Below are 19,771 nucleotides of genomic sequence, written 5' to 3' on the forward strand. Positions count from 1 at the left end.
TGCGAACCTTTTCCATTTGCTCCTATAATTTTTTCTTGTTGACAGTCTTCAATTATTAAGCAAAATCCTTTTTAAAACCCGATTCTCCATGCTGTCATTCACAGAGTCCTTACATCTGGGTGCTGCACCTTCCCATACCAGAAGATCTGGCCAAAGAGGAAACCTGTGGTAACTCCTCCTTGAGAGTTTGAGTAGCGTTGCAAACCAAGGTTGCCATGGCGTCACCAGAATGCAGGTTGAGTTGTCCCTCCTGATCTGTATTAGCACACGATTGACTAACTGTTGTGGAGAAAATACATATAGGAGGCCCTTGTTCCACTGATGTTGAAACACATCTCCCAGTGATTTCCTGCCAACTCCTGCATGTGAGCAGTATCTCTGACTCTTTCTGTTGGCAGCAGTTGCGAACAAGTCCACAGCTAGATGTCTCCACAAGTCAAAAACCCGTTGGAGATAGATGCTGTTGATCTCCCATTGGTCGAGCTGTTTCAAGTGACTGAGGTCGTCCGCTAATATATTGTCCACACCTCTTATGTGTATGGCTAGAGGGTACACTCCATGGGTGATGCACCATTCCCAAATCTGTATGCTTAAGGCACAGAGCAACCAGGATACTGTCCTACCCTGTCGGTTCAGATACGCAATAGCTGTTGTATTGTCCAGCTGGATTTGTATCACACTGTTCCTGAACAGCTGTTCGAAAGCTTTTAGTGCCATAAATACCACCAGCAGTTCCAAGTAGTTTATGTGTCGTTGGGTATTTTGTTTTGTCCATCCCCCTTACATTTGATGCTTGGCACAATTGGCCCTCCATCCCAACAGGGATGTATCTGCCGTCACCCACTGAGTGGGGGTTAGCAGCTTAAATAGCACCCCTTACAACAGATTGGTCTTCAATGTCCACCAGCTTAGAGAATGTAGTACGGTCTGTGGGAGTGTCAGCAGTTTCCTTTGGCTATTGACATTGGGTTGGAAGTTCCTGAGATACCACTTCTACCGTTGCCTCATATGCAGATGTGTGTATAATACCGTGGTATTGCAGGGCGCCATTAGTCCCAATAACTGCTATATGTTTTCTGCGGGCTGTATCGTGGTCAGGGTGAAATATTGAATCAGATTCCTGATCTACAGATAGCATTCTTTCGGTAAGTATGCTTTTTTGGTTTATACATCTAGAATTGTTCCAATATAACTTATGCGTTTTTGTGGTGCCAGGTTCGACTTCTTCCAGTTTACATTGATTCTGAGATCCTGTAACAGCTGTAATACATAGTGGATCTGCGAATGTAACCTTTTTTCGTTGTCGCTCACCAGAAGCCACTTGTCTAAATACGGAAAGACTACAACCCCTTCTGTCCATAAGTATGCCAATACCACCGCCATGACTTTCGTGAATACACACGAGGTTGTTGATAATCCAAAGGGTATATTGGAACACTGCATCTCCCACTGTAAATCTTAGGTTCTTGCGGCAGTTCTTTTGAATATCCATGTGGAAGTACTTATCCTTCAAATCAAAGATTGCTGCCCACTCTTCCTTGTGCAGGAGGGGCAGTATCCCATGCAACGTCATCATTCTGAACTTGTGTGCCCACACGATAAGATTTAGTCTCCGTAGATCCATGATTGCCCGAATTCCCCCATCCCTCTTTGGGATCTGAAAGTAACGGGAGTAAAATCTGGACAGTCTCTCTGTCTGCTTCTCCAGAAGCACCTGCACCTCTTCCAGTAATGTAGGATTTGCTCTGGTATACTTTAGTCCCAAGAATGGAGGCTAACCTTTGAATTCTATTGCATAACCAGCCTTGATGATTCGAAGTACCCACTGATCAGATGTTATGTGGTGCCATGCTTGGGCATGGCTTGCCAACTTGATGGAATTGTCAGAAACCACAAAGGTGTTGTGTGCTTTGGCAGTCATCTGATGTTCTTTCTGTGGTGGACAGTTGTGCAGATCAAAAAGTCTGCTTATTATTATCTTTGGAGGGCCTGTTGTCTTGGCCCTTGTTCTTTTGGCTAAATCCTTTATTTCTATGGTATGGCTGGTATTGATGATGATAATCCCGTCTGTCCTGCTGTTTGTATGTAGTTCATTGGTGACCATAAGGACGGTAACAGGAAGATGTTGCAGAAGTAGGTGTGGAGGCCATGAATGTTTTGGCTGTGAATTTTGACTTTATAAAATGATCCTGTCGTGGAATCCGTGTTCTCGCTAAAGAGACCTTTTCCATCAAACTCCAAGTTTTCTACACAATCATGCATGTCTTGTTGCAAGGCCATGGATCTAAGCCATGTGTGATGGTGCAAAGTCACCGCAATCATCATGGCTCACAACTCAGTTTCTGCCAGATGCTTGACGAAGTTTTGCAAACCTATCTTGAAACTCTTCTGGTGATAGTGACATTGAATCTTGCAATAAAGTGTCCCATAAGAAGTGATTGAATCATGCCATAAGGCTGCATAGTTGGCAATTTGTATAGCCAAGCTTGAAGTTGTATAGATCTTTCTTCCCAATACATCCATTTTTCTCCCCTCTTTATCAAAAGTTGTCATATGGAGTCATCCAGCCTTTGATGATGATGCAGTCGATTACCATGGAATTTGGGACAGGATGACAAAGCAAGTATGCATTTTCCTCCTATTGCATCCTATGTAACCTTTCCAAGTGCTTAGACGTTGGCTCCCAAACTGTCTGGGCCACTTTACTGATCACTGGCAGAATTGGAAGGGTGACTGGATGCGAGGTCTTTGCAGTCTACATCATAATATAAACAGGAACTTTCAGGTCCATCTCAGGTAGTTTTAAGTCCATTCCCAAAGCCTCTGCAATTTATCTTATCAAGACATGATAGGCTTTTAACACTTCCTATGGAGATATAGAATTTTTGGTGGTACAGCTGGGGATAGATCTGATGGATAGCTTGCTCTATCAAAATCTGAATCAATTCCTCTGAGTCTGAGGAATAATCACCACCATACCCTGCTGGTGGTGGAGGTGATGCCTTTGGGGGTACTAACTTTTTCTTCGTTTTCCTTGGCAGCAGTGGCATTACTGGGGCATCTGGTAAAGGAGAATTTGGTTGCACAGGCTGTGTATGACAGGCAGTTGTGTCTGAGCAGGTGGCAATGCAAGGGCATTGTTTGCTAACCCAGCATCAATGGTGCTGAATGCCGAAAACCACATGAATGTGTAAACTCTCTTCAACATTGCAGTCCTTGAATGTTGTGCTGCAGCAGCCCCTGCGTACTCACATACTGCATGGGGGACTTCCATATGAGAGGCACAAAAGCTGATGTTGTCATATCTGGCATCATAGGTCTCGATAATACAGGGACAGTATGCATCACCACAGCTCTGGTATGCGCAAGGGAGACATCATTCAGAATGGCATTGTAGTTGCCATTGTAGTAATGTGTAGTGGTGACATTGGAGTTTTGGATGAGACACCAGCACCTCCTTGACATATTGTTCAATGTCTAGGCCATTACTAAGGAATCCATGAAAAGTCAAAACCGAAGAGGTGCTTGTCGAGGAATCCAACACTGCTAATAATGAAGTAGTGGTATTTTGGTCTAAAGAGACATCATCATATTGTTCATGCTCCTCTGCCAGATCCAAGAAATCCTCCTTCTCCCCCATATTCTCATGTCGGGGAGTAGATGTGGATTGCACTAGTGCTTGTGCTGGGGGCAACAGAAACAGTCTTCTGGGTGGTACTGTTGCTAAAGGAGAAACCACCGTTTTTATTGCCGATGCTGAAGGCTGAGTTGACATTGAAGTTGATATCGATGTTGTCATTTGGTCCGAGGTTACGGTAGATGTTGATGGTGGAGCCTTTGATATTGACTTCAATGTTGAGTGGTGTTGCATCAATGTCGACTGAGTAACTCCCGACACCAAAGGTGGGCTATATGCTTGCACTGCAGTCGGGGATGGTGTATTGCACTTTGCTTTGCTACGGTGCTTCTTATGGGGTGGAGATTTGCTTTCCTCATGTGAGGAATGTTTGCGTTTCTTGTCTTTATGATGGTGAGCCAACTTCGAGACCTCCTTCGGTCTTTTAAAAACAGGCTGTACTCTCTCAGCAGCGACTGCATTTCGGCAGACCCGTGCACACTCAGCATCGAGCTTGACATCGAGCATGACAGCGACCCCGATGTCAAAGTGTAGCTTGGTCTCGGTGTTGGCGGTGGTAACATCTCATTGTATAGCACCGCATGAAGGTGGAAAAACAGGTTGCTTACCTGTAACAGATGATCTGGTAGTGGTTCCATACATTCATAATGAGTGGCTTCTGCGCCTGCGCAGACCAGCTTAGGATAGAATTCATTAGCTTCTCGTGACGCCTATAACCGTTGACTATGCGTGGCTGCAGTACCCTCTAGCGGCAGTTAGGCGTCCCTTTACTCAGTTTCTTGTTGACTGCCATAGCAATCAGACCTCGGAAACAGTTTGTACCTTGGATAACTAGATTTTACACCTTTGACTTAATCAAAACGACTACTGGCATGAACTTCGACTACTCTTTGTTTTTCCCTTTGGATTGGCGATAATTCGGAATCCGAGGAGCAAACTGTTTCCGAGGTCTAATTGCTATGGCGGTCAGCAAGAAACTGAGTAAAGGGATGCCTAACCGCCGCTAGAGGGTACTGCAGCCATGTGCAGCCAATGGTTATAGGCATCACAAGTAGCTAACAAATTCTATCTGAAGCTAGTCTCTGCAGGCGCAGAACTCATTCATTATGAATGTCTGGAACCACTATCCAGATCGCTCTATTCTTCATTGTTTTGAAAATGGGCAGCAAATTCTATGTGCTGCAGTGTTGTGCTGTTCTCCCAAACTCAGTAAACATGAGTCATGATAGTCTGTAGAAAGTAATTTGCACGGCAGTCTACACATCTCTTAAAAGTTTTTTCATTTCCATGTCTACAAGAAACACCTCGAGGCTTTCACCCCATGGCAGCAAAAACAAAGTCTGTTAAACCAATCCAATATGATAAGCAAAGAATGGTCTCAGAACAGCCCTATAGTCAGTAAAGTTCCAAGTATCAGTATTTCTATTTCTTTTCTGTTTGTCTTTAGATAAACCGAGAAGCCAGCAATGAGATGTTGACGCTTTGGCAGTCAAATAGAAACTGAGAAAATGGCGCCACCAACTGCCGATTTCAACAGAAGCACAGAGCACATGCAGGGCAGAGTGGGCGTCACAAGGAGTTAGTCAATCTACCCGTGAGGTCCCTGCGCAGGCGCAGAACCCATTCCTTATTAATGCAACAGATCACAATCCAGATCTAGGATTCAGGGGAAATGCTATGGCTTCCTAGGAAGGAGTGGATAGGAGAATTGAAAGAACTGGAAATGGAAGGGAGGTGAGCAACTTGAAGGGAGGGGGAGGATGTTGCTCGGAGGTTCTACTCAGTTACATCCCTGCTAAATAAGACGCACCTTTTAAAACAGTGATTCTTATATTTAGCTAGGAAAGAGCAGATTTCCCTATTCAGCCCAACACAGTATCTCTACAGAGGCTGTTGCTGGTATCTACTTTGTAATGTTTTAGATTGTGAGCCCTTCCAGAAGAGAGAATGATTTTCTTAAGACTTTTTGTTAGGTTAACTAATTTGAGAACTTTGTTGTTGAAAAGCAGTACAGATGATCTAATAATTCACAGGGGTATCGTCTTGCCTATAGGCGCGATTACAAAAATCATGAATAACAAAACCTTACCCCATGGGAATCTAGGGGTTAGGTTCTTAACAAACCAACAAAAAGAAGGAAAGCAGAAATAAGAGGAGAAAATCACAGTACCTTATTCTCCAGATGTCCAGCTCTCCAGCAATGTCCCCCCCAAATGGTCAAATTTGGGCAACTCTTTGCCAAACGTTTATTCCTCCCCCCCCCTTTTTTTTAAGAGCCACAAATGGCTTTCTGCTGTACAATGATGTCCGGAAATGACATCAGAAGTTATTTCCGGGTTATTTCTGGTCACTCAAAACTGTGGATAGGTGAGTTTTGCCTATTTTTCTACCCGCGGATAAAGAAATGGAGTATCAAAAACCCATCCATGGATATGCGAAACCGGGATCCATGAGTCCACGGATAACGAGGACTACTTGTATATAATTTTATTTATTATTATTATTATTATTATTATTATTATTATTATTATTATTATTATTTTATTAAGAAATAATGTGTTAATATCTTCAACTATACATTTTTTATTCTGCAATTCTAAAGAATTAAAAGTACCTTTAAAAAAATCAAAACCTTAATGTTTAACAACTTTGTAACTGTACCTCAAAAGGAATGACTCACAAAATTTATCCATTAGCCAATTAAACTAGAATACCATTTACATGGTACTCCATTTATATGAACCACCTAATGGCGCAGCGGGAAATGACTTGCCTAGCAAGCATGAGATTGCCAGTTCGAATCCCCGCTAATATGTTTCCTAGACTATGGGAAACATGTGTATCGGGCAGAAGTGATATAGGAAGATGCTGAAAGGTATCATACTGCGTGGGAGATGGCAACGGTAAACCCCTCCTGTATTCTACCAAAGAGAACCACAGGGCTTTGTGGTCACCAGGAGTCGAAACCAACGTAACAGCACAACTTTACCATTTACATGAATGGAATTAAAATAAGCTTAAATTAGTCTTAATTAAACTGTGAATTGGACTGACTAACCTATTGAGTGAAATTACACATAATGATAATAAATAGCTTGCATTAATAATTTTAATGAATATCTTTACACCTCAATTTAACAGGCAGCATTTTCTTTCCCACAAACTGTTTCACTTATGAAGATCTGAGGACACTAATGCTACATGCTTTCATTATAAGGTTTTCATGAGCATATTACTGTTAGCAGGAAAAATACCTTAAACATTTCTGTTTATACAAAATAAGAGAAAAAAGGAGGCTTACTATGTACTGAACAGTGGAAGCTGGCCTGAGCAGTGATAACTCTTTGTCTAAATTACAAATTAGCGGGGGGGTGGGGGAGATATGATTCTATTAGGTTAATCTAGTTACCTCGTCTAAAGATGTGCAGGTGGTCCTCATTTCTACAATTGTTCGAACATGTTCTCTAATTTTCCTTAGAGCTTGATGAAGCTGATGTGGAAGTGGCAAGCCAGGGTCTGGAACTAAGCCAGTAGCTTCATCAAACTGCAGAGAAGAAAGAAAAACAGGGACACTCTCTCTCTCTCTCTCTCTCTCAATCAATCAAAATAAATACTAATCAACTTAAAAGATAATCAACATGTACCTTCTGAGCAGTTCTTAGTATATCCTTTTGCTGACGATCATATATGTCCAACTGACGTTCTAGCTCTACTTCTCTTTGATCCCAGGCCATTTGCCTCTCCTCATGGAACTACAAGATTTTTTAAAAATAGATTTAATAAGGATTGTACATCAAGGCATCTTATTAGCAACACAAACATATTACAAACAGTAATACATCTTTAACATTACACAATATTCACATTTGGATCTGGCTTTAATATGTTACGAAAACTGCAAGTGCAGTAAAACATTTCAAAATCAGATAGGCCCATAAGCTTTCCTGTACCTGGCTCTGCTGTACAAGTTCTTCTTCCAGGTTGCTGATTGTACGATCATATTCAGAAAGGATGTTATTCAAATATTTTATCTCTTCCTTTTGCTTGGCTAATTCACGATTCAGTTTCAGCTCCTGAAGTCGAAGCTCTTCAATTTTCATATGCCACTCAATTACCTGATACACACACAATAACTGGTAAAATGTTGACAGTGCTAATGTAAAGACCACACTGAACTAGTCCAATAGAGTAGCTGAGCAAACTGTTGCAGTAAAAAGTGCTCTGCCACTTTCAAGACAAACTGGCTCACTGCAATGTTTTGGTAGACAACAGCCTACTTATGTGGACTCAAAAGGTAGCAGGTATGTCATATGTGTTGTTATTTCTAGACATTTAGTAATAACTAGCCGATCCCACACAGAGCATCTGTGCGCTCTTTGGGGCTGGCGGTTGCCTCTTCCCCACCACCTTCTGCCCCAGTCTCCACTTCCAGGCCCAGCCACCTCTCCTCTCCAGAGCCACTTCTGCCCCTGCCCACTTTCTCCCCCCCCCCCACTCCTGGGCCTTGCCTCTGCGGCTGGGCTGGGCCCGCCACTGCCTCTGGCCTCTGCAGCCAGGCCTGCCGCTGCCGCAGCAATCAATCCTCCTGGGTGTGCCTCAGCCAATCAGGCCCGTCCACCGCCCAGCCAATCAGCTGGGAGCTGGGAAGCACATTCCAAGGCACACCCACGAGAATTAAATATATAGATCATAGTCACAAAAAGTATCCCTAAAATAGTTGTATGCATAGGAGTTAGGGAGTACTGGAAGATAAACTACAACTGAAATCCAGGATCGCACACAGATGCTTTTGAACATCACCCCCTTGCTGAAAAAAGCAATACCTGTACAAACTCAATTTGGCAAGTGGCCTCAAGAGACCGCAAGGAACATGTTTTAAACTGGAAATTCCCGGTGCACATACTCTGCATGCAGGTTCAATTCTGTCATCTCTAAATAAAGCAGGTGGTGGGGGGCGTAATGGAATCAGGGATGAAAGAAGCCTGCACAACACTGCAATTGCCCCAAACACCAACCAATTCACATAGAATAGGTAGAGAAGCACAACTTCGCTGGCCTCTCCCTCCTGGCTCAATCATTGCAGATTGCAAAGAAAAGCGGGGGGGGGGGGGGACCAAACTTGACCTTGTCTGAGAAAGAGGTTATGGAGTGTGTGTGTGTGTGTGTGTGTGTGTGTAAGTAAAACTCATGCTCAGTTACATTTTAAGTTAAGTTGTTATGTCTCAAACCTTTTGTGCGCCTCTTGTATCTTTTAAGGTGGCTATTAGTTCTTCTAAGCCTTTTAATTTCATCTCCACCTCGAGTGCTCTATTCTCTGCATTTCGGCGCTCTTGCTGAGCACGCTGGATGTCATCCATAGTCTTCAGTTTGTCATTCTGAAGCTGAATCATCGTTTTGGAGAACTTCTCCTGCTGATCCAAGGGCAAAGCACCACTGAACTGTCTCCGCAGAGACTGAATAGTCTGACGTAGATGTTTAGCTCTATTTCTCCCTTCGAGCCGTGCATAATATAATGCTTGTTCCTTGTCATCCAACTTTTGCTCTAGCCTCATATTAGCAACCTCCATCTTCTGAAGTTTTGATGTAGCAGTTTCTAACTTTGCCACAGCAGTAGCCTCACTAACCTGAAGGGCCACAATCTGCTGGTGTAACTTTGCAATGAGTGCTTTTTCATCTGATTGTGCCTAAAAGTCAATAAGAGAAAATGATACATAGGTGTTTGCAAAGTATATGCAAGGAACTGGGCCTATTATTTTTGAAAGTGAAATGTCTCCTAAAAGTAATGCCCATACCTGGTAGTCTAAAATCTGCATTCGAAGTGACTCTACTTCTTTCTCTCTGGACTGCTGGCGATTCCCCAAAGCAGCAACTTGCATCTTGGCAATATCAGAAAGCTCTCTTAGCCTAGCAGATGATATTTACAATAACAGAAAAAACAGTGTGTTGTTTCATTAGTTGTGACACCATGGATAGTGGCAGTTTTCTTTAGGGCACAGGTCCTTTACAAACAACCTTATTCAAATAACCATTATACAAAAATTATATTTGGTGGTCAACATGCTGTGCAGCACTACACTGGTTTTTCTAATCTGCTGGGGCTGCTGTGCATGTCAAAGCCAGCCCTGGCAGTATTGCACAAGAATGCACTTGTGCAAATACATAAAAAAGCATGCGGCACTTGCAGAGTACTTCTTCCATTGTTTCCAATAGAAATAGCACTGTGCATGTACCTGCATGCTGCTTCAAGTTGTTGCGTAAGTGCATTATTGCGCAATAATGTTGGGGGTGGCTTTTACAATATGTGCAGCAGGCCTGGTGGGTCAGAAATGCCGCCATTACCTTGTGCAACATGGCCACTGTATCCAAAGGAAAATGATACTATAAGTCAGCGGCTCTCAAATGTCTCAAGCCCCCAGATGTTGTTGGACTAGAACTCCTATCAGGAACTGTAGTCCAACATGAAGGATGATGGGAGTTGTAGTCCAACAATATCTGGGGACCCAAGTTTGAGAAGCCCTGCTAAAAGGCACACACTGAAAGCAATTTGCTGCAATTCATTAAGTACAGAAATGGAAGATTTTGTAAATCTGTATTTCGACAACATTTTAAGATCCAGTGCGTGGGTATATAATTTTTTGTAAGACATAAAGAAGCACCTTCCAATTAACAATAGAGTAATGTTGTGGAATTCGTTGCAGGGGATATATTTGAGAAAAGTTCCAGCTGCACTTGTATCACAAGAGCACTGGCTAGAACTCCACCCACTCTGCCAAATGACGGAAGCTGCCTTCTACTGAGTCAGACCATTGGTCCATCTAGCTCAGTATTGCTTAAACAGACTGGCAGTGGCTTCTCCAAGGTTGCAGGCAGGAGTCTCTCCCAGCCCTATCTTGGAGATGCCCCAGAAAGGGAACTTGGAACCTTCTGCATGCAAGCACGCAGATGCTCTTCCCAGAGCGGCCCAATCCCCCAAGGGCAATATCTTACAGTGCTCACAGTTAGTATCCCATTCAAATGAAAACCAGGGCAGACTCTGCTTAGCAAAGGGGACAATTAATGCTTGCTACCACCAGAATTGTCAAATTATAACCCTGCACACATTGCTGTGACAGGGCTCTTTAAAATAGTTCTAAACATAGAAGCCCCGTTGCCAAGAGGAATGTGTGTGCCCGAATGTCAAGCTTCATTCACGTAACTTCCAACTCCTCTTTAAAAATCGCCTAAATTCAGTGTTTTCACTGTAAAAACCATTCTCTCCTAATCTAAAAGAATTAGCTCAGTCCTCTTTATCATAATGCTCCCGTTCCTCCCACCCAGGGCTGCAATCAGAGGAACAAAAAACACTTTTGAACTTACTTTGATACTTCAATCTTGAGTTCTGTTTCACTTTTCTCCAGTTCCATAATCCGATGCCTATCTGCCTCACTCACCACTTTGCTCACACTGCTCGACAATTCATCTCGCAAGGACTGCTCCACCTTCTGTGCTTCAAGATTGATCTTCGTAAGCTAAGACACAAGGCAGTTTGCTAAAGGATTTTAGAACTGATACGTAAGGATATTCAACAGAAAACACTTTCTCCGTACAGGTGTGACCAATCTGCAGTATTTGTATTTGTGGGGATCAGGAAGGCCCTTAATCCTACCTATGGCATAGGGCAATGTTGTACATCTGCCTGTTCCCTGGCTCCTTAGCTGGGTTTTGCCTCTAAGTTATAGTGGGAGATGAATATCCAGAAAACTATACACTTGAGTAGCACTCTACTTGTGGCACACCTGCCAAAAGGATCCAACATCTGTCTTAGTACATCTGGATCAAGAAATAAATATCAATCCATTTTACAATATCACCACTTTGAGAATCCTTTTTGTTGAAAGGAATAATAATAATAATAATAATAATAATAATTTAATAATGTGCTTTAATTATTACTGTTAGCCATCTTGCAAGGTTTTTAACTGGAAAGGCAGGGTAATCAATCAGTCAATCAATCAGTCTTTATTATGGTCAGAAACCAGCAGAAAAAACAACTACTACATCTTATAATAAAGGTAGGGTATAAACCTTAGAACAGATAAGCATCGATTTTCCTGAAAAGCAGTTGATTTAAAAATTTCATAATCAAAGCTTTGTAGCCAACCTCAGCAAACTTTGTTTCCAGCTCCATGTTCCGTTCTTCTAGTTGCTTTAAGGTGTTCCGTAAGTGTTCGTACATTTGCTGCGAGTGCTCGGCCCTCTGCCTTTCATTTAGTTCTTTCATTTCCAGCATAGTGATTTTCTTTGAGATAGAAACAATCTCACTATTGGCTATGGCCTTTGTGGCCTTGTCTCTAACACTGTCTTCTCCTAGAAATAAAATTGTATGCTACACTTTAGGTACACACACAGATTTGCAAAGACATCTCCCTTTAAAAGAAATAAAATAGAAAATGAGCATTAAAGAATTAAGACAAAAATATTCTGCTTTTCCAAGAACAACTAAATACAATACAGTTTGGGTAGACTGATCCTCTGTTGATGCTACAGTGAGAAACCATGACTTCTAACCAAGGTTCAGCAATTATCACATAAGAACTATCCACTTTCATTTTGGTCAGAAAAAACTGAACGGCTGCTTGCCCAGGAGGGCAGTTCCAAGGTTACGTATTTTAAAAGGCATGACTGCCATGGCAGTCAAAGAGGAAAGAAGCAGAATACATGGTCAACAGTGGAACACTCCCAAAGCTACCCTTCTGTAAGCTGCCAATGTGGCTTTTCAGTACTTACCCAATCCTAATTTAAAATTGTACTATTTTTCATAAAACCAAATACAATTACAACCTCTACCCCCACATGCAAACACACAACAAACAATTACACAATATTAAAAACAAAACAGGTTTCTTGCCTGTAACTAGTGATCTATGGTACTGGATATTGCGCCTGTACAGTAGACTCACGGATAAGCTCCTTGTGGTTCTCTAGCCCTGCCCATTGCGTGCAGCATAACAGCTGACTTGGCAGTTAGAGCACCCAATGCTCAGTTCATGGATGGCCACCTATTGATGATAAACAGCCCTATAATAAGCTTGAGAATGGAAGTGGAAAAGGACAGGCGGGTCATAGGAGTGTACATGGATCACCCAAAGATCACCAGTTACAGGTAAGCAAACTGCTTATCTTTGTCATGATCTGGTGTATATTCCCAATATCAGGCAATTGGCTAGCTTACCCATGGTGGTGGCTGCAGTGTGTGACTACTGTAGCATTATCTTTAAACACTGCCCTTCCTAAATTTGCCTCTGTTGCATTGCAAATGTCCAACGCATAATGCATTCTCAAAGGCTGTTCCAACACCCAAGTGGCTGTCTTGCAAATGTCAGCTGCTGAAATTCCAGACGTCAACATGTGCTGCTGTTGCCAATGCTCTCATGGAGTGTGCTTTTATAGAAAGCAGGGGTTTCAACCCATTTCCTACAAGCCAATGATGTTAATTCTACCAACCAATGCAACAGTCTTTGTCTTCATTCATACCTTTCTACATTTCCCCCTTTAAAGGAAATAAATGTGAGTCCTTCTTAAAGTTCTTTGTTCTGTTTAGAGAATATAAGAGAGCCCTCCACACATCCATGCAATGAAGAGACTCTTCCAAATCCATGGACGGATTTCCTTCTCTGGGAGGAGTTTAATATATGGGGAGTCTGTAACTATATGGCAATCCTGGTGAGAACAAATACTGACTGAAGATGCCATGTCTAAATTCATACTCTAATGGTCCTGGGGAACTCCAATATCCAGAGTGTAGATGGTACAAGGTTTCTCTTTGACTATGGTAGGGTAATCACTCCCTGCACCATCAATCATGACTGTAATTATGTCCAGGAGATATGGGAGGCATTGTACTATCCGGAGACATAGATGGAGTTTTTGGAATGGACATTGCATCATTATCCAACTCTTCCACATCCGGCCTCTGGCTGAAAGGTTGCAGGTGTACTTTGTGAAGATTTCAGAACAGATGGTACTGACAAAACCACTAATGGCAGCTAATATTGGTGGCCCCTCCCACTGTGTCTCCACCGATGTCGACAATAGTAACCCCTGCTAACTGAACAAAAAAAAGGCACCTTTTAAAAGTGGCGATTCTCTTTATTTAGCAGGGGGAGAGCAACCAGCCCTATCCATCCTCAGCACAGCATCTCTCCAGTGGCTGTTGCTGGTGTCTATCTTATGTTTCTCTTTTAGATTTTGAGCCCTTTGGGGACAGGGAGCCATTATAGTTATTTTTATCTATGTAAACCACTTTGGTAACTTTTGTTGAAAAATGGTAAATAAATATTTGCCGTACTTGTATACGTAACAGAGTTGTAGAGATCTGTTGTTGAGTATCCACATCCAATGCAGCCAGCAGCACTGGAGGTGGGATCATTTCTGGGGCAGCCGATGTCACTGTTGGTATTGGAAGTGTAGACATATGCAGTTTCACATGTGGAATGTGTCAATATTGCTGTGATTTTTGGAGCAGTCAATGTCAAGTTCGGTACCAAAGGTGCTGTCACAGTCTCAAGCTCTATAGCAGCCAAACAGTGATGGGGTCTTTCTGCGCCCCTTCGACATAGAGGAGTGATACTCCAATGTAAAAGTGCACTTACTCTTTGATGTCAAGGAAGGAGAGTGCTTAGAATCTGCTTGTTTCTTCTTTTTCTTATGCTACTTAGTTTTCTTTGGTGTTGATCTTTCTTTCTCCAAATCTTGTGAGTGTTTGAACATTCGAGTCGGCATCTTAATACAGTGCTTTGTCCAGCCTTTCTTCTCAAGACCAATACTGGAACATCTGTAGACATCCAAGTCAAAGTCTTCAATATCAACGTTGAAGTTGGCAATGGTTGACTCTCCATCGACAGCATCTTATCAATTCTGGACTGTGCCATTCCCGAAGCAACCATTATTGTCAATTGGGCATTGGGGCAAAGTGCATAATCATACAAAGTGGCCCACAAACAGAGATCTGCTCTTTCTCATTTCTCAGAAAAACAATAGGCAAATCTTGCACATGCTCATGTTTTGGTCCTCTCCCAGACAAATTAAGCACAAGTGATGGCAGTTGGTTGTGGACAACTTCACCCCAAAATGTTCACATTTCTTAAAAGACTGCTTAGTATCCCTTAGGAGGAAGAGCAATATGTAAACAGTCTGTTAGTCAAAATTATCAAAACACAAATCTTTTACACTTTATTTTAGATAAGAACCAAGCTGAACTGAGAAGCGAAGCCCTGACGAGGACAATGCTGAGGCGGTCAGAAAAAGAGTTGGATGTTCCAACTGCCAAGTCAACAGCCAGCGTGGTGTAGTAGTTAGAGTGCTGGACTAGGACCGGGGAGACCCGAGTTCAAATCCCCATTCAGCCATGATACTTGCTGGGTGACTCTGGCCAGTCACTTCTCTCCCAGCCTAACTTACTTCACAGGGTTGTTGTGAAGAGAAACATAAGTATGTAGTACACCGCTCTGGGCTCCTTGGAGGAAGAGTGGGATATAAATGTAAAAATAGATAAAATAAATTTAAAAAACAGTCACGTTGCAAATGATGGGCAGGGCTGGAGATCCACAAGCAGCTAAGACTCATATTCACAAGGCTACTGTGCAGGTGCAATACTTAATATTGGGAATGTACTCAATAGGCGCAACACTCAATATTGGGAATGTTTTGTAGCTGATGACAAACTACAAAAAATCCTAACAAATCTTTACAGTTATCCAGCAATCAGTGTAACTAGTAATACTGCAACATTCATTACTGTCATTTACATTATTTAAAGAAACGGAAAAAGAAAGTTTGCTATAATGTGAGATTCGGCTTCAAGAAAGAAAAGGTTATGCAGCCTTTTTCCTATTTAAAAATATATTTATTTTCAGTTGTTAAGATATTAGGTTTCCAGAGAAAGAATAAAATACATGCTAGCTACCACCCTCATTAACGGTGCACGGTGCAGTGGGGGGAGCACATGTGTAGCGCTAGTGGCCCTGTTTCTGCTTGCGCAGGTGAGGGGGACATTTTCACTGACTGCCAACTCAACACCTCTTCCACCCCGAAGCAGGTGCCTGAGGGTCATGCAGCCCTTGGGGACCTACTTCCAGATCTGAGTGCTTGGGGGGGCGGGGAGATAGGAAAAAAATCATCCCACACTGTGTGAGCAACTGTACTTCAGAAACTAAACCATTAATACTGTGCAAATGCTTTTGGGGGCTCTATATGCACTTCATTAGAGAGGATGTCAATCATAGGAACATAGGAAGCTGTCATATACTGAGTCAGACCATTGGTCTATCTAGCTCAGTATTGTCTTCACGGACTGGCAGCAGCTTCTCCAAGGTTACAGGCAGGAATCTCTCTCAGCCCTATCTTGGAGAAGCCAGGGAGGCAACTTTGAACCTTCAGCTCTTCCCAGAGTGCCTCCATCCCAGTGCTTACAGTGCTCACACTTCTAGTCTCCCATTCATATGCAACCAGGGTGGACCCTACTTAGCTAAGGGGACAATCACAAGACCAGGTCTCCTCTCTTTGAGTCAATTACTTACCTAGTTTCATTGTTTGTTCCCAAGCTTGTTCAACTGTATGAAGTTTGTCTTTCGTAATTTCAAGTTCCTTGTTTAAAAAATCTATTTGTTGATTCAGGGATGCATTCTCATGCTATATGGCAAGATTTGAGAACACAGAGGAATAATTTAAATAAAAGCTTGAATGAATATATAGCTTGCACAAGCAGTGACAGAACCAGGCTTCCACATTTTTGATTTGCATCTTAAGCATGGTGAATGATTTACTGTTCTCTGGCAAGAGTGGATCGAGCCTTCCTGCCATCTAGAAAACTATAGAGAGATGGGTGGGGATCCTCCCAGCACTTCAGTGGTGATCTCTGCCTAGCTCCAAGGCCGTGAAGAGGGCTGGAGATTTCCCACAGTACTGATATGGTCCACAGAGCACCTTGGCCATGTAAGGAGAACCAAACAAACCCCATACTTTCCTCTCCTGTTTTAGAAGAGGAGAGAAAAGAGGGAGTTGGGGAGGACCTTGGCTATGAAAACATCATAAAAAGACACTTGCTGTTCTACCTAGGCCTACCTAGTCGAGCATCCTGTACCCATGGTGGCCCACCAGATGGTTCTGGGAAGCCCACATGCATTCTGTTCATAGTAACCATCCGGCTGTTGTCACGCAGTAGCTAAAAGACTAAGCTATAAATCAGGAAGTCTCTAGTTCAATCTGCCATGAACTCACTAAGTGACTTTAGGCAAGCCATTTTCAGCCTTGGACATTAATCCTTTTCTGCAACTTTGGGATAATATTGGATGTTGTACGGATCATTTTATATATTTCTAACCTGCCTGGCTCGTAAAATGAGCCAGGGTGGATAACAAAACAATATTAGATGATGTTGCAAAACAAAGTAAAATATTAGACGTTGCAAAACAAAGCAAAAAAAGCATACGATGCAATATACAAAACAGCAGTATAAATAGGACAATTTTACTGATCGCAAACAATATAATTAAAAGGCCTTATAAAATAGAAAGATCTTCAATAACCACTTAAGGAAGGTGTGGCGGGGAGACAGGGAGCCTGTTGTATCTCTCTAGGGAAAGAGTTCTAAAGCTGTGGTGCTGCCACTGAGAGAACCCTGCCGCTGGTACCGGCCAGGCAGACCTCAATTAGAGGTAGGGAAGAGAACACAGCCTTGGATTAAGCTCTAAGAGCTCAGACAGGTTCATATGAGTCCTTAAAATAACCTGGCCTCAGACAGTTTAGGGCTTTAAAAAGTCAATACCAGTACTTTAAATTGAGTTGGAAGCAAATGGTCAAGCAATGCAGCCAATATCGGGTGGAATATGAGCTGAGCCACATTCAGCAGCCACATTCTGCAACAAGTGTAGCTTCCAAACAATCTTTACAGGTAGCCTCTCATAATGCACACTGCAATAACCTAATCTGGAGGTAACCAGGGCATGGGTAACTGAGGGCAGCTCCGCCGTGTTCAGAAGGGGCCACAGATAGCAAACTAGCCAGAGCTTAAGGGGAAAAAAGAAAAAAGGCATTTCTGGCCACAGTTGCCATCCGGCCATCCAGGTACAGTCTTAGATTTAGGAACAGCCTCAAACTAAAGCCCTCCCTCAAGTTTATAAGATAAAAGGATGTGCCTCCATCTTCCAGTTACAGAAACAAGGTCCATCATGTTTACAGTGTTTGTCTCTTCAGACAAATGCTGTAAGCATAGGCAGGACAGTGGCCTGAGGTTTTTTGAACACGTCAAGTCATTTTAAAATTCCATCTATACTAGAGGAAATATACTGCTATTGTATCTGGATTTTGCAAGCTTGGAAATGCCATGATGGGATATGTGGAAGGAATGCAGGGTTGTAATCCAGAATACTACAAACAGTACTTGCAGATTACCTCTAAGTGTTCCAGATTAGTTGTTCTTTGAACAAGTAAATTATCTTTTTGTAGCATATCCCTGTATTTAGCAGTTAACTCATTATACTGTTTATTTGCCATTTCCAGGTCACTTAGAGGCACACTGTCATCCAACACTTTCTGCAATGCTGCTATCTTGAAGGTGGCCATTTCCTAAATAAAAAGGAAGATGTTACATACATCGCATTCTAGAAGTTTGAATGTGGAACATTCATTCATCAAAGCAAGCAGTTTCCTGGGTCTACAGATTCTAAACTATATAATGGTATGTGCTGCTAAGTGTAAAGAACTTGAAATGGTTGCATGTTGTTGACTGATTGTAAAGACTAGACTACCTGCTAAGTAGCAGGCCTGTGCAAAGATGCAATCTCAAAGCTTAATTATTTGTACCTGGCCCCACAGGGCAGCAATCAATTGCAGTGCTTACCTCCACACAGAGCAGTCCTTTGAACAGCACTGGGGAGGAACCTTAAAGGTATGTTGAACTACAGGAAGCCCTGGCGACATTATGGAAACTACATGGAATAGTGCTCAAGCAACATTGGGAAGTGTAGTCTTTCCCAGCGCTTTCCCCGTAGAGCTCTATGTGGAAAGGGCTGAGAAGGACTGCACTTCCCAGCATTCTTTCTGCAACTTCCATGACAGCACTGGGGCTTCCAGCACTTTTCTAGAACAAAACCTAGAACAAGACCTCCATAAAACAAGACCTCCATAACAAGAGGAGCACCTTGATCTTGTGTGCCAATATTGGCTGACCAGTATCCAGTCCTACGACCAACTACCACCACACTGCAGAGGCATAAGTTCAAGTAGTTTGCTTTGATTCATTGAGATAAATACACAATACTTATTTTCTAAAAGGATGCATTGTTATCATGCAGCTCTTTAGCATACTCTGACTGCAGAATTCACTCTTGTGTAAATGCATAACTATACTTGGATGGTCTCCTGAGCAGAATGAATAGTATAGTGTAAATACCATTAAAAACCAGTTTACTCCTGCAATCTGAACAATCTTAAGATGTTCACACACTTTACACTTTCACATGTTCACACACTTTACACTTTATACTTTCCAGTGACTGTTGCTGGTGTGTGTCTTATGTTTCTTTTTAGAATGTGAGCCCTTTGGGGACAGGGAGCCATCTTATTTGTTATTTCTCTTTGTAAACCGCCCTGAGCCATTTTTGGAAGGGCAGTATAGAAATTGAATTATTATTATTATTATTATTTACAAAAATTTACATTCTAAAGAAGAAATTGGAAATGTGTCTCCACAAGTATGAACATTCCAAAATGATAGGAGGAAACACACAGAATATATATTTTAAATTGAAAAAGCATGACATATAAACCATACCTTGAACCTTTGCAAATGTCCAATCTTTTCTTCAACTGTACTCTCCACTGACGTTAATTCAGCCTTCATTTTCTCATTCTCTTTCCGAAGATGCCTCTCCATTTCAAGTAAGGTTGTGTACTGCCTTGTCATTGATCTTTCATTTACTCTAAGAACTGTTATTTTTCTACTATAGTCCGCAAATAGCCGTTTAGAGTCATCACTATCCTTCTGAAGTGCATCCAATAAATTCTGTGAGAAGTTTCAAAATGTTAATATTGTGACATGTATTAATATGTATTTATTTATAAATTTCACACACAATGGCTTGGATCCAGAGACCT

The 19,771-nt window shown here is 42.1% G+C and overlaps 1 protein-coding gene across 8 annotated transcripts in view; it reads right to left on the reverse strand.

Annotated features, from left to right (window-relative positions):
* The window catches only part of CEP290 (centrosomal protein 290), a 121,035-nt gene that overhangs the window by 55,647 nt on the left and 45,617 nt on the right, over positions 1-19,771 (reverse strand). For all 8 annotated transcript variants that reach the window (XM_053256351.1, XM_053256355.1, XM_053256352.1 and 5 more), the window contains 10 exons: positions 19,449-19,679; positions 18,068-18,241; positions 16,195-16,306; positions 11,778-11,983; positions 10,994-11,145; positions 9,430-9,541; positions 8,866-9,321; positions 7,588-7,752; positions 7,282-7,389; positions 7,047-7,181 (listed from right to left, as the gene is read on the reverse strand). In XM_053256351.1, the coding sequence (XP_053112326.1) occupies positions 7,047-7,181; positions 7,282-7,389; positions 7,588-7,752; positions 8,866-9,321; positions 9,430-9,541; positions 10,994-11,145; positions 11,778-11,983; positions 16,195-16,306; positions 18,068-18,241; positions 19,449-19,679 (1,851 nt within the window). The remainder of the gene's footprint in view (positions 1-7,046; positions 7,182-7,281; positions 7,390-7,587; positions 7,753-8,865; positions 9,322-9,429; positions 9,542-10,993; positions 11,146-11,777; positions 11,984-16,194; positions 16,307-18,067; positions 18,242-19,448; positions 19,680-19,771) is intronic.

Source organism: Hemicordylus capensis, chromosome 5, assembly GCF_027244095.1.
Source record: "Hemicordylus capensis ecotype Gifberg chromosome 5, rHemCap1.1.pri, whole genome shotgun sequence".
NCBI classification, from domain to species: Eukaryota; Metazoa; Chordata; class Lepidosauria; order Squamata; family Cordylidae; genus Hemicordylus; species Hemicordylus capensis.